This window comes from Centropristis striata, chromosome 5 (assembly GCF_030273125.1).
Source record: "Centropristis striata isolate RG_2023a ecotype Rhode Island chromosome 5, C.striata_1.0, whole genome shotgun sequence".
Taxonomy (NCBI): domain Eukaryota; kingdom Metazoa; phylum Chordata; class Actinopteri; order Perciformes; family Serranidae; genus Centropristis; species Centropristis striata.
Window position 1 is genome coordinate 35,970,537 of NC_081521.1, and position 15,743 is coordinate 35,986,279.

At 35.9% G+C, this 15,743-nt stretch overlaps 1 protein-coding gene across 1 annotated transcript; it reads left to right on the forward strand.

The window, feature by feature from the left end:
- The first annotated feature begins 2,083 nt into the window (after positions 1–2,083).
- Positions 2,084–14,281, forward strand: LOC131971990 (voltage-gated purine nucleotide uniporter SLC17A9-like). Its single transcript, XM_059333698.1, has 13 exons — positions 2,084–2,208; positions 3,459–3,656; positions 3,750–3,889; positions 4,607–4,706; positions 4,789–4,913; positions 7,222–7,312; positions 7,406–7,502; positions 7,604–7,691; positions 8,353–8,387; positions 8,819–8,934; positions 10,435–10,490; positions 10,585–10,614; positions 13,699–14,281. Exons 1-13 carry the CDS (start codon positions 2,084–2,086, stop codon positions 13,866–13,868), a joined length of 1,371 nt encoding a protein of 456 aa, XP_059189681.1. The 3' UTR covers positions 13,869–14,281.
- Positions 14,282–15,743: the final 1,462 nt, after the last annotated feature.

Below are 15,743 nucleotides of genomic sequence, written 5' to 3' on the forward strand. Positions count from 1 at the left end.
TCTGAAGGAGGACTCTTAACTGATATGTATAAGTTAGAAGAGGCAGGTAGCAATGGTGGAAAGTAACTATGTACATTTACTCAAGTACTGGACTTAAAGTACAATTTTGAGGTACTTTTATGTACATTTTATGTAACTTTATACTTCTGCTCCACTACATTTTGAGGCAAATATTGTACTTTTTACTCCATTTAGCTGACAGCTTTAGTTACTTTTCAGGTCAAGATTGAAAATGAAAAACAAGATACATTTAAAATTATTACCCATTTTTATAAATTAAACCACTTAAAAGTTTATTAGGTAGTGTGGTATTAGTACTTTTACTGAAGAAAAAGGATCTAAATACTTCTTCCAACACTGTCCTTTTTACTTCTGTTTGTTTGAGGAAACTGAGGCGCTTCCACATTGACAAATCCATCATGACCCTCTTTTATCACGCTTTTATTGAATCAGTTTTATTATTTGCAATAGCAGCCTGGTTTGGGAACCTCTCATTGAAAAATAAAAACTCACTCAACCAAATAGTAAAGTGGTCTAGCAGACTGATTGGTGAGCCACAGCTCAACGTGGAGACCTTGTACACAAAACAATTACAGCGCATTACTGGTTCAATTTTAAATGACCGTTCCCATCCACTGCACACAGAGTTTCAGTTCCTCCCCTCTGGGCATAGGTTTACAATACCTAGGTGTAGAAAAAAAATTACACAAAAATAGTTTTGTCCCTGCTATGCTTTGCACAGGTGTTTATTTATTGTTGCTTTTATGTATGTATTTACTCTTTCTATATATACATTTTAACCTTTATCTACGTTTTTACAGCCTAAACCAGTTTTATTTTATTTTGCTGTTTTATTTTGTGTCTTTTTCTGTCTTCCTTTTTTTTTGCTATTCGTATTCTAGTTCACATCAATATCCAATTATAGTCTGGACCTGTAAGAACTTTTAATAATTTTTAATTTTTTTAATTTTTTTTTTATTTAACTTGCCATTTCTTAACTCCCACTGTCTTAAGTTGAATGATGTGTGATATGTGCCTCTTTTGTGTGTGTGTGTGTATGAGGACTCTATACTGCAAACAAAATCTACCTTTGGGTACAAATAAAGTAAATAACAGAGATTAAAAAAAAAAACATGATAATGATAATGAATTTCATTGCCTTAAGTCTTATGGTGTGGGCACAGTGCCAAATATTAAATTAGACTGCCACCAGAGCGCCACCTAGGGGCCGATCAATAAAACCTTCAAGGGTTATCCTCAGGAGGGCATTGACAACTAGAAAATTTCCTCTGGGGAAATTTTGAAAGGGCCACGGGGGCTACTGCCGGTGTGTGTGTGTGTGTGTGTGTGTGTGTGTGTGTGTGTGTGCGTGCAGGAAGTTGTTATTTAATTCTGCATAGAGCACTTTATCTTTTGGTACTTAAAGTTTATGCCAATACATTTACTTAAGTAATGCAGTATTTATACTTGTAACAGTGTATTTTTTTTACCAGTGGTGAAATGTAACTAAGTACATTTACTCAAGTCCTGTAATTACTTGAGTTTTTCCCCATATATGTAGCTTTATACTTCCAATTTCCTAAATTTCAGGGCAAGCCAGCTTTGATTAAACATGAAAAATTAAGATACATTTTAAATGATTATGCATGTTTTTAAATTAAACCGCATAAAAGTGTATTAAGTAGTTAAAATTAGCCCTACCTGGACAACAGTAAAATACTGCTTACATAAATGTATCAAATAATAACACAATAATATAATTAGAATTTAAAATAAAAATCTGTCTGGGACCATCCTGCATAAAGAGTACTTTTACTGTAGATACTTTAAGTACTAAAGTAGTTTTCAAGTACTTGATGGTAAAACAAAAGTACTCTTGTTCTTTACAGCGGCAGTATGCAAATGTTAAACCAATCAAAACCCTCTGCTGTCAAACTCCAGCAGGTTCCCCTTTTCAAGTTTTGTTCCAACAAGTTGTTCCTGTTCTGCCAGTCTGCCTCAGGATATGAGGTGTAGCTGACGCACTCAGCTCAGTGTTGGCAAGTTGCACTGATTACAGACAAGACACGCTAGTGTTGTCTGAATGGCTGACGAGCACACATCAGAAGACGGCAGGACTGACTCCAATGGTCCTTTACTGGATCATAAGGTTTACACAGCCAATGAAGCCACAGAAGAGAAGCCAGAGGGCCAAAACCTGTGGCCCAGGTGAGACAACACAACATTTAAATCAGACTAAAAATACTTCAGGTTTCTTCATTTGGAATTTGAGAAATGTGTAACAACAGGCTGCCCGCAAACCATCACCATCTAGATAACAAGACTTCTTAAAATGAACAAGATGTAAACTGTTTGCCGGCTGACACATATTTACTGATGTGAACATGATATGTATTGGATTATTTAGTTGTTTTTCTTTCTCTGGATGGTTCTATTTATTTTGCCATGCTCGTGACGTGTCAAGTCTATATCAGTCCACCTCCAGGCTGAAATATCTCAACAGTTACTGGATGGAAAGCCAATAAAACAGATATTCAAGTTCAAGACATGGGATCAAGTTATGATCCCATATCTTTACATTTAGGGCCATTATTAGGGTATTAATGTAGCTTAATACTACATTTTAGATGCAAATAATGTACTTTTTACTTCACTTCATCTAGCTTCTAGATTTAGTTACTTTCAGGTCAAGATTTAACATGAAAAATGTGATCAATTAAAATAATTATGACAGTGTAACAAGTATATTGGTCAAAAAGTAAAGTTAAAAATAAAATGCTACTTACATAAAAACATCAATAATAATAATAAGCCAATAATATATTTTATATAACAATCTCTGTTCTTTTACTTTTGATACTTTACTTTTACTGGAGTAAGTTTTGAATGCAGGATTTTTACTTGTAGTAGAGTCATTTCAGTGTGTATCAGAGTGTGGTGTTAGAAAATCCCTTTGCAGCACGTATATGAATTTATTTGTTGAAGGATAGCCCCTTGAGATGTATCATCTCATTTTCGAAGAGGTCCTGTATCTGAACTACGACAAACTAGTTAACTATGTTGTTTGTTGTATTAATATTGCAAGTGTACGGTCATTCTTCTTAATTCTCAAGCAAGAGACTCAAATGTTTTAATAGCTTAGTATTTAGTTTACAATGTGCAGTGTGTATCAGTTAAGGGGTCTTTGGCCTGAAACATGTTGAAGACCCCTGTTTTAGTTTATGACCATAAACCTGCAATTCCTAATGACATTATGGAAATGACTTGACTTTGAGTTCAGTGCCAATTATCAAATGTTGGCATCCTAACAAGGCATTGGCAAAAATACCTGCAAGACAGCCCTCAGGCACTTGTTCCATTGCACACCTCTCCACATGTCTTTCACCTGTTCTTTAGTCACTTTAACACCAACGTTGGTGTTGGTCATAAATAGAACCTGTTTTCCTTCCTGCTTTCAGGCCGCTGGCTAAAAAATGGATCCTGATGCTGTTTATAGGCAGCTGCCTCCTCTACTCCGCCAGGATGGCCATGCCGATCTGTGCAGTGTCAATGGCAGCCTCTTTTCACTGGAGTAAGATCGACTCTGGACTGGTTCTGGGTGGATTCTTCTGGGGTTATTGTTTAACACAGATCCTGGGAGGACATGTCAGTGACAAGTAAGCAAGCCAGCTGTTAAAAACAACATAAAATCACATATAATGTTCTAATACACTTTTTTTAAAAGTCTATAATGTTTGTTGTTATATTAGGGTGGGAGGAGAGCGTGTCCTGTTTGTCTCTTCAGTCTCGTGGGCTGTGGTCACAGCTGCTACGCCTCTACTGGCCCACCTCAGCTCTCGCACTATCGCTCTCATGACTATGGCCAGATTCCTCATGGGAGTACTGCAGGGTGAGTACTGTACCAGTTACAGTATAGACACAAGCACTTAAAGGAATAGTCACAACATTTGGAGAAATATGTGTGTTCACTTTCTTGCCCAGAGTTAGATGAGAAGATCAGTACCACTCTGATGTCTGTGCACTAAGGGGCGGATTCACAAAGAATAGATTGTGGCCACTTATAGCACCATGAATTGTGCATCACTTGCAACCGATATCTGCCCCGTCATTTTGCACCAAATGTATGCATATTACCTCATTTAAATATGTCCAAATATACCCTGAGCACTGAGATGCAATTTGCTTGGCAGCGCAGTTAGGGCTGCAATTCACCTGTTGCTTTGAGAATTGCACTGTTTGTTTTTGCCTTTATTGCACGTGATAGCTGGTTAGCTTAGTTTTGCATCAAGACTGGAAACCAGAAGAGAGGACAGTAAGCCAGTGTTACCGACCAGAGGTGCTGGTTTATCAACCTTTTAACAAAACAAGTTTAGCTGTTTTCCTCCTGTTTCCAGTCTAAATGCCAAGCTAACCAGCTGTTATTTAAAAAAATAATATTTTACATATTCTGAACAGACATGAGAGTGGTATTATATAGCCAAAGTGAGTAACTATATTTCCCAAAATATCTAACTGGTCCTTTAAGAGAGTCCTCCTGCTGCAGGAAGTAAACAGCACAGTGAATATTTATATTTTGTACCTAAATATGTTGTTTAATGTCTTTTAGGTGTTTTTTTTCCGTCTTTGGCCAGCCTTTGTTCACAGCGTGTAGTGGAAGGAGAGAGAGGGTTTTTAATGAGCACCATGAACAGTGGCACCCATCTTGGGTATGTTACACACACACACACACACACACACACACACACGGTGTTTCTTTTTATTTATTAATATATTTATTTTTGCTTGCAGAACTTTGATAGCAGGTGGGATGGGGTCTATGATTCTGGACCGGTACGGCTGGGAAAGCATGTTCTACAGTATTGGTTTCCTGTGCGGACTTTGGGCGCTCATTGTTTGGCTGTATTTATTAAAAGGTACAGTTGACACACTAGCCAGTCACATATCCCTCAACAGCAAAATGACAAAATAAGTTATCACTCCTTTTTATTTTTTATTTTTTTTATTTTCTTATTTGATAGGGACAATGCAGTTAACATAGATACAGGACATGCATCCAATGTGCTGCATATAGAGATATAGCTTCAGCTAATTTTCAACTCCTGTCCCTAGTTGGGCTTTTACAACTACATACAAAATCACAATACTACAAAAATCCAATATACATTTACCCCATCTACAAAATAGAATAAAATTACAAACAATTACAATATACATTTACCCTGAGAAAAATAGGTAAATAAAATAAAAAACAAACCCTGTATAAATATAGCTTAGAGTTTAAGATTCTCATAAATCTATACAATAAGGAGAAGAGAAAGAAAGAAAAGACAGAAAAGGGGGAAAAAACAATCTTACATACCAATCCAAGGTAACTGCTCAAACAAATATATACAATAATAATACAAAGGATAAAAAGAAAAACATTGCAACCCAATCCAAAATAACTACTTTGACTATAAGACTTTAAGAATGGGTACAGCTCTGGTTTGCTTTAAGCCAACACTTAGTGTTTTTGTGAATGTTTCAAGATTAGTCATTGATTTTTTTTCAGTTGGTAATGTATTCCAGATTTTACAATCTTTAAGTGAGAGAGCTGACTGTCCAAAAGTGGTTCTACAGTGTTGAATTTTGCAGTTTCCCTCCACCGTGTTTCTTGTTACTCTGTTACTGTCCTGTCTTTGAATATATATGTGAAGAGGTTCAGGTGCAAGGTTATTAATACATTTGAATACCAACTTAAGAAAACAAGATAAGAGTACAAAACTGTCAAAACTCATAAGATTGTATTTTTTTAGTAGAAGACAATGATGCCACCGGATGGGTTTCTTATCCATTATTTTTAGTGCCTGGTTGTATAATGAGGAGATTTTCTTTACTGCAGAAGGTGACGCTTGAGCCCATACGGTCAAACAATATGCAATATGAGAAAAAAATCATAGAGTGCATGAAGATCTGAGCTGCTTGAGTTGGAATATAATGCCTAATTAATCTGAAACAGTTAAGGTTACTCTTCACAGTTTTTGTGATTTTCTTAATGTGTTCATCAAACTTGAGCTGGGGATCTAAAACTATTCCTAAGAATTTAAATTCATTGACCTCCTGAATTTCGTCTTTCTTTATTTTAACATGAAGACTTTCATGAGAGCTTGGTTTTTGTATCGAGAAACACATTGACACAGTCTTGTTTAAGTTCAAATGAGATGATTGTGTTCCAACCACTGTTGGACTTCATTTAAGTGTTAGGGTCTCTGCTGCCTTGCTAGATGACTTAGCTGGAGCATTAATGGCCGCGTTATCTGCATAAAGCTGGAAGCCGGCCTCAGGACAGGTTTTGGGTAAATCATTAATAAACAGACTGAAAAGTAATGGACCAAGAATTGATCCTTGGGGAATCCCCATTCTATTGTATAGAAAAGAAGATTTTTCTTGATTGATTTTTACACACTCCTCTCTATTCTGGAGATAAGAATCAAACCAACTCAGTCTCTGTTTTTACTGAAGTATCTACCACTGAATCAATACCATGATATTTTATACAGATTTATGATCTCCTGAGGATGAATCCTAATAACCTCATTGAACCCCTGACTTTAAAAAAAATCTAGTTAAAGTTATTTAACATCTACCAGAGAGATTGCCCCAAAATGTTGCATAGACATTCTTGGTCTACAGACAATGTATCCTAATTACTTTTTCTCTGGTATGAGGTTTATGGTTTTCAGTGAAATGTCTTGATAACTATTGGATTGATTGTCATAAAATTTGGTACACACATTCATTGTTCCCTATAGAATACTTGTAATAACTTTCAACACTTGTTTTGTTTTTGCTCAAAGACCTATTTCTCTCAAATTCTGCTCACAAATTTGTTTAAATCTGTGTAAGTGAGCACTTCTCTTTTGCATTTCACAGCATGGTTATTGCACAGGTGTGCCATAGGCTGGTCGCAATAAAAGGCCACTCCAAAATGTGCAGTTTTAATTTGATAAGAGGCGCTAACAGAATTATGGATTTCACAGATATTCACAAATTTGTGGGCTTAATTTGATAAAATACAGATCTTTGAATTCAGCTCATGAAAAATTGAATATTAAATAATAAATACATAAACACATAAATAGTGTTGCGTTTATATTTTTGTTCAGTGTATGTTGCTGTGATGAAACAGTGACATGTTCATCTTATACAACAGTATAACATAACCTGCAATGTATGGTTTAGGTTCAGATGTTTCCCGCAAACAGATGGAAAGAATTGACCCACAATGGTCATCAGCACGCTGGCTTTATCTTTTTAAGGAGCCACCGATCTGGTACAGTTTTATTCTTTAATCCTTCTTTTTTACCAATACTTTGTTTAAGTTTTCAGACTAAGGCCTAATCTCTGTTTCTGTCTCCTTTCGTAGGGCCATGGTGGTGGCTCACATGTGCTTGGGCAGTACTTTTTACACTTTACTATCATGGTTGCCAACATATTTCAAAGAATCCTTCCCACACGCCACGGTATTTGTTCTCTACGGTTTCTTTTAACCCGATTAATACATTGTGCTTCCACACCGACACTGCCGGCTTTACACGTCTAACCAGCCCGTGTGTTCTTGCAGGGATGGGTGTACAATACAGTTCCATGGCTTGTTGCAATTCCATCAGCACTTGGTGGAGGATATATCTCAGATTTTCTCATCAACAAAGGTATTAAACAAGCGTTATTATATTATTTTATTGTTGTAAGCAGTTGTGGAATGTAACTAAGTACATTTACACAAGTATTGTCATTAAGAACAATCTTGAGGTACAGATACTTTACTTGAGTATTTCCATTTTATGTAACTTTATACTTAATTACATTTAGAGGCAATATTGTTATTTTACTTCACTACATTTAAGTGCCAGCTTTAGTTACTTTTCAGGTATAGATTTAACATGAAAAAACATGATCAATTTAATGTGATAATAATGTGTACGAAAAATCTAATAATATATTTGAAATATATAAAACAATATGAGTGAAACAATTCTGCATAAAGGGTATTAAGTAGTTAAAATCAACCCTACCTGGACAACAGTAAAACACTGCTTATATAAATGTATTTAAAAAAAGAAATAATACAATAATATATTTAGAATAAAAATAACAATGTGAGTGGGACCATTCTGCATAATGAGCACTTTTACTTTTGATACTTTAAGTAAATATTGATGCTGATGCTTTGTACTTTTTGGACTTTTACTTGTCGTGGAGTAATTTCACAGTGTGGTATTAATACTTTCACTAAGGGATCTGAATACTTTTGCCACCACTGGTATATGTGTTTTAAGGTCAGTTAAACATGTTTGTGTTTTCTTTCTGTAGGATATCAAGTTGTATATGTGAGAAAACTAATGCAGGTAAGCGTGTTGTGATTCTACAATAATTCAGTGCATCATCATTGTGTTTTCAAGTGATAGATCATGTGTCTGTGTGGAGAAAGAGGTTTGTCCTGACTGGCTGCTGAGGTGTTCCTTGTGGAATTTTTCAAACATGTTATTACAGGCTTTACCAGGGCAAGAGAGGTATTGTGAATCACTGTCTGGTGCTCTGTGTTTGCATCTGTAGGGAAAAGGAAGTAATTATTCTGGTCATGTAAAGTGCATGTATGTACGGTATAATTAAAAAGCTGCACTTATAGATTAATGGTGTGAACAAACTGCATCAGACACTTGGAAGAAATTTTTGAATGAATAGTAATTACAAACAAATGAGAGTGAACGCATGTTCCAGCACTGCACATTTAATTTCAGATAATTAATTCTTTCTTTAAATTTCTCCCCCTCCTCAGTTTTTTGCCATGGGCGTCTCGAGTATGTTTATTATGCCTCTGTCTGAAGAGGTCACGTATCCCTCTGCTGTGATTTGTGTTTCTGCTGCTATCGGTCTCTCCACCTTCGCCAGCAGGTATGTTACAGGAAATTATAAAAACATTTCTGTCTGTGTGTTTAAACTTTTACAACCTCAAATAATTCTTACGGGTATGAAACATTTGTCTGTGAAAGGGTGATGCTGGTGTTATTGTTTATGGACTGTTATGCAGCTATGTGCACTATTTTAAAGACATTTGATAACAGAGTGCCTAAAATTCTGGAAAAAACATTTGGGAAAACAATAATCATGTCGATCCCACATCCTTATTATATACCCAACTGTTCTCCAGCTGTCTTCGTCATTATGAAACCATGAGACAACACTCAAAATAAACTACAACAGCCTCAAACCAGTGCAGCCATGTGGCTCACTGGTTTGTTTTAATAGTATTTTAACAACAGCGGAGCTCTATGACAATTAATGTTGTTGCTGTTGGTAGATACATTAATTGTTGTTATGTGAGACATTACAGGTGAATAGGGTGATTTACATTAAGACACATTTTTTTGCATTGTAAGTTTTTTAAATTGTATGTTTAGATATGCAAATGAGACATGAACTAATTTAATATGTGCTAATTTGCATATTTTTTCAGGACATAAATCTGAACATAGGATAAAGCAAATTTCAAAGTTATTATTTATTTTGTTGATATTAGATTTTTAAAAATTCAGCTGGATATTGGGATATCTCCTTTTATTATTAAATAAATCAGAAAATACTGTCAAAAGCCATAAAAAGTTAATTTTCATCATGTTCTAAGGAACAAAATGTTCCATAAATCAGGGTATGAATGATATAAAGACAAACCCCTCAGTAAAAAAATCTTCAGAATATAGTTAGGGCCCGAGCAGGCAACGACTTGCGAGGTCCCTATTGTATTTCGAATGTTTATTTATTATTATTATTCTTCTTCTTCCCAAATGATCGCATATTTCACTGCCTGAACATACCCCAAAACTCTTGAAACTTTAATTCAGAATGAAACTGTTGAGTTTGGCGTATGTAAGTGTAGCTGAAATTGAGATTTATGGCTCAGAGCACGAGAAAAACTCCCTTTGAGAAAACGGCCATTAAAGATTTCACACATTCTTAATGTAAATTACTATTTGAAGACAAGCTGTTGAATCTAATTCATAGCAACAACAATATAGAACATCTAAAACATGTAATATTGTGCAGGAGAGTGGGAGCTTTTTAACAATGCCTGTGATGACAAGATTAAGACTACATTAGCAGTACTACACGCTGCAATAGAACGCAATATTTTTGTGAATTTAGGAGAAATTTACAAAATAGTAAAATATACACCTGAATGTTTTGTTTTGATTGTTTAATTTATACTATTCTGAAAGAAGACATGTTATGAGAGAAAAATAGCCCAAAACCTCAAGATTGACAAGTGCAGTTTCTTGCCTTAATCTTTTTTATTTCATGGGATTTTCTTATTATAATGAAAAATATGTACCTTGCCTTATCCTTCATATCCAGCTTTTTTTTTTTCCTTATGTGATGAGTTTTAATGTGTTTCAGTGGTGTGTCAGTGAATGTACAAGACCTTACTCCATCATGTGCTGGCGCCCTCTATGGTGAGTTTCTAGCAGCCTACATTTAACTTTCCTGAAAGTCTACTTATCTTTGAGTTTTTTGTTGTTGTTAATTAATGTTTCTTTTCTGCAACAGGTTTTATGAATATGATGGGAGCTTTCATGGGTAAGTGTCAAAAAGTGTTTTATTCAGTTTCTGCAGTAGACAATATCTGTTCTTCCTCACTCTTGTATCTGGAATTTCACAAGACAAGGTCAAAACCTATGTGTTACAGGAATAGTTTACGGTAGTGTCTATGATGGGGATATTTTGGATATTAGTATGTTTTTGTCCCAAAAATTAAAAACAAGTAATAATATGTTTAGTTATATAATAAACTGCTTTGGCGTACGTCACTCACATGTCAAATAGGATTCCATTCAAATAAATGTGTCAAGTCTATTTTTGTGTCATTTAGTGAAACGTTTTCTCTGTTTAAATCATACACTTAACTAATCAAACTTATGAACCACATCTACATTCAGTGATCAAGATATATAGTCATGGAAAAAATGATTAGACCACCTTGTTTTCTTCAATTTCTTGTTCATTTTAATGCCTGGTACAACTAAAGGTACATTTGTTTGGACATTTCCCATGGTTTTCTTGATAATAACCAAAACATTATCAAGAAAACGATGGAAAATGGCTAGATGTGAGCTCTTAAATTAAACTCTTATGAGCTATTCTTGTTGTTATCATTATATTTGTCCAAACAAATGTACTTTTAGTTGTACCAGGCATTAAAATGAAAAAGAAATTGAAGAAAAAGGGTGGTCTAATCATTTTTTCCATGACTATATATGAAGCCAATGTGAAGCTCACAGACAAACCGGGAGCCTCGATGTATCAATTGACTTGCGGTTCATAAGTGCAAAACACATATACAGTAGGATATTTGTGTGAGTTAAACAGCTGTTTATGCAGATAACGCTTCACTTAATGCGACGGCAGATGGAGTCAGCAACCATTTTTCATAATGCATTGACGGCCAATGACAAAGTGTTGAAAACAGGCGTGTGCTGTGGACGTAGCAGCCTCAAGCATTCCTGCCCCTTGAAAAAACAAAGTATTCCACTCACTCAGTCACATACAGACCCGTGTGTAGGGCTGACCTCCGGCAGTCAGACACAAAATCAACATGGTCTCACAGGAATCTGTGAAATAGCCACGGATTTGCTTAACTCAAATTTCCGTAAATCTGACACGGATTTCGCTACAATGCAAGTCAATGACAGTCATATCCCGTGGCTATTCCAACATACAAAGTGATTATGTACACTCACTGGGCCTCATTCATGAAACGTTAGTAGATTTGTGCGTAGATTTGCACATAAAAGCCTACGCTACTAAAAACCTACTCCGGATTCATGAATGCCGCGGGAAACTCAGATCTGATCGTAAACACGTGTGTATGATCATGAATGCCAATCCATCGTAAGGTGGCAGCGCGCTCCCGATAATCAGCAATTAGCATGAACCCCGCCCATGAATTGCTAATGACCACCATATAAGGAGGTGTGTAGAGGCATCCTGTCGACCTGTCAGTCATGGCACAAAGAAAAAAAGAACGAGAAAGAAAAAATAATTTTTCCGAAGCGGAGATTTAAGTTATTTTGGGAGAAGTGGAGTCCAAAAAAAATATTTTATTTTCATCTGTTAGTAGTGGTGTGACAGGGACAGGCAAAGCGAAAGCGTGGAGGGAGGTGACGGACGCAGTAAATGTGGTTTCTGTAGTGCAAAGAACTACGTCCGAGGTTAAACGTAAATGGTTTGACATTAAACTTGACGCAAAGAAACGCATTAGCGCACACAAAAAAAGTACATCTGCCACAGGAGGAGGACGCTCAGAGTCCAAATACCCCGTTGGTGCGCTCTACAACGGCCCGAGTAGCCGCGTGCGCCTCATTGTATGCTCCTGTGGTGTCTGCGGGCTGGCCAGTGGGGTCATAAGCCACGGCGTCAGTGGGTAACCCCTATCCCCTATGGATATAGAAAGGTAAGTCCATATATAACACACACATGTGATTATGCAGGCTATATTCTTACCAATGAGCCAGCCGTCTCTCACAGCTCCATCCTCCAAACGCGTGCCAACTGCGCAATTACGCAGGATGAATGCGTCATGCGTCCCACCGGGCCACCGTGCCACAACGTTTAACAACACACACTTTGCGTCACAGATCAGTTGCACATTCACGGAATGAAAGTTTTTCCGGTTAATGTAAGCAAATGCATCACCGGATGGAGCCTTGATGCGTACGTGTGTGCAGTCTATGGCACCGATAACACCTGGCATGTTTGCAACTGCACTGAACCCCTGCATTACTTCTGTCTGCCGTTGTGCGCCGTATGGAAATTGGATATACTCTGGCATTAATTTAATGATACCTCTGAGAACTGCAGGCAGGATGCGTCAATTTACATAGATAATTCACAATTATGAGTTTAATATGAATCTTAATCCCGCCAATTGCCAACTAATTTAACTAAATATGTTATATTTTTAATCGTTTGTCATGTTTATATCACATGTTTCAAAGGCATCTGCGTATTGTGTACATAACAGAACGCATTATGAATTAAAATTGTAATTTCCAACAGTGACGAGCATTATTTTATATGCGTTGTTAAATTTACACAAGCACTACGTGTGGTCAGCAGCATGTGTAGATTTTGTTAGTAGCTACGAAAAGATCGGAGCTACTAAAATATTGATGAATGCGGAGATGCACGTAAATTTCCGTCTGCGAACGGTTTACACACAAATTCGTTCTGCTCACGTTTCATGAATGAGGCCCACTGAGTGAAGATTTAGAAAATAAAACATATATTTCTCGCTAGAAATGTGATCAAAATCCATTTTTATGCAGAAACTAAGTCAAAATATTGATTTTTTTCACTAAAAATGAGAGAACTGTCTGCCATGTTTTTTGTTCTGACCGCCGGGACCTTGAAAGTCACGTGACTTGGAACAAACCGATAGCCACGGGATATGATTAACTTCATAACGTCATTAACTTGCATTGTAGCAAAATCCGTGTCAGTTTCACGGAAATTTGAGTGATTCCGTGGCTATTCCACAGATTTTGAGTTAAGCGAATCCGTGGCTATTTCACGGATTCCTGTGAGACCAGGTTCCAACAAATCTAAAAATCTGACAGTGATATGAAATCCCTTCCTTTTGTTTCTTTGGTGTGTGTTGCACAGGACTGGTGTTGGTCTCCCTGTCAGGTTACCTGATTGAGGTCACGCTGTCGTGGGCCAAGGTGTTCTCCCTCATCATTTTAGTAAATGTCACAGGCCTCGGGATTTTCCTCATCTTTGGAGATGCTCGTCGCGTCGACCTGAAAGATTACAGACAGGTTACTGTGATTTGACCCAGACGTTACTGTTTCAAATACCAGTCAGTATCTGATTTGTGAGACTGGACGTTATATTCATATGTCTATCCATGGTTTATCACAGTTTGGCAAAATAATTTTTTGTCCCTTTTTGGTGGAATTGGCTGTCAGAAATAAGCTGTAACAGTACAGTGCAGTGTTTAACAGAAATAATTGTTTCAATATTACTGATCATACAGTATGTGAAAACAATCTTGAAGGAATTTGAATATTGTTTTTGTTCTTGTTCTGTTTATTGTAAGTTATTCGAGTGCATTGTACACATGTTTCTGACTGCATAAATATTGAATGTAGAAATGTTGATTTCAACACAGAAATGTTTACATTATTAACGGCTACATGCAAAAATGTCAGCTGCTGGTGTTACATCTAAAAACATGCTCAGAGAGAATGTTTTTTTGTCAGAATTGTTGATGTGAGATGTTACGTACTTGACACCTAAATCATTTGTTACAAGTAGGTCAATAAAAGATGAACACACAGGTTTATTTTGCCTGCTATGATTAAGCAACAAACTGTCAAAACAAACAAAAAAAGAAAATAACATGAAAATTACACAATTATGTACTTTATTTTTGTTAAAAAACGAACAATTTCCTGGGTGCTGTAGTTGTCTTTTAAAGTTTCTCAAATAACAGACAATAGTGCATTAGTTGGTGAATATGTTCTGATGCACTTTTGGTACTTTTATTTAAGTTGATCAGTCTTATCTGTGTGTTGAAATCTACAGGAACTACTGTAGTGTCATTATTGAAAATACGATTTTCTTATAATTACCTCATCAGATATGTAAAATTGCTCTGGTATATGTATTTATAATTAAGTTATTATAAATATTTGTTCAACTGAGCTTTTTTTTCTTTAAAAGAAAGTGTATCTGTGCTATTGTACAGTTTGGTTATGGTGTTTGTAATATTTTCCACTTTTATATGCATTAGAGTTTGTAATATAAAATGTTATTAATAAGAGCTTCTCTCACTTCTATTTTTTCTGAGATCTACACACTTGATCAATTTTTGTAGAATTTCATGCTCACTTCAGAATCTGTGTTTTGATGACAGAATTCATTCAGACCCTGCCACTTTTTAAAGAATTTGCTATTCTGCAGACTTAAACTAAATGTCAAGTGTCAGCAAAGGGTCTAAATACTTGATGATATTGTGATATTTCAGTTATTTTTTTATTAAATTTGCAGATTTAAAAAAATCTTGTTTTTTGTTTTTGTTTTTGTTTCTTGTCTGAACTTATGTAACAGATATATTTGTTATGTTTTAAGAACTGTTTTACTTTTTGCATCACATCTTGTGTGTATATTTTATCTTAATATTATTGTATATTAGGAGGTTCAGACTTAAAAGTTGGCCATCTTCATCTAACGGTTTATTTTCTCCAAAAAATGCATTTATGAACACAGGACAACAAAAAAACCCACATGTGCTGGTGAGTCTGAAAGAAAACATACACATTTTGCAAAAAAAACAAAAGTAAAAATAATTTAATCTTGAAGCAATAAGGACAAACCCTCTGTACTGGACATGAGATATGGAAACTAAAAGAGTGAGATAAAAGACTAGGATCAAAACTCCTCTTACCAGAACTGCCAAGAGTGAGCGACCAGCTGAACTAGTCAGGTAACTAAGTGGCGACCGGATGAAAACTAAACCAATCAGTGACGAGAAGGAAACGAGATAAAGTAAGGGAAGTAGCTTTAAAAAAAGGTGAAGTTTTTTTTTTTATAATTTGAGGAGACTCATTAGAGGGGCCATCCATTACTTTGGGGTAGAATATTAAACAGATTTTTCTAATAAATAAAAATGTGAAAAAGTCACAGCTGGGACAAGTTGCCCCCTA

Excerpts from the sequence above, each read along its gene's own strand:
- LOC131971990 (XM_059333698.1), top strand. The coding sequence starts at position 2,084 with ATGGCTGACGAGCACACATCAGAAGACGGCAGGACTGACTCCAATGGT. Across the intron at positions 3,890-4,606 it reads CCTCATGGGAGTACTGCAGG|GTGTTTTTTTTCCGTCTTTG; the intron begins GTGAGTACTGTA and ends AATGTCTTTTAG. Across the intron at positions 7,503-7,603 it reads AATCCTTCCCACACGCCACG|GGATGGGTGTACAATACAGT; the intron begins GTATTTGTTCTC and ends GTGTTCTTGCAG.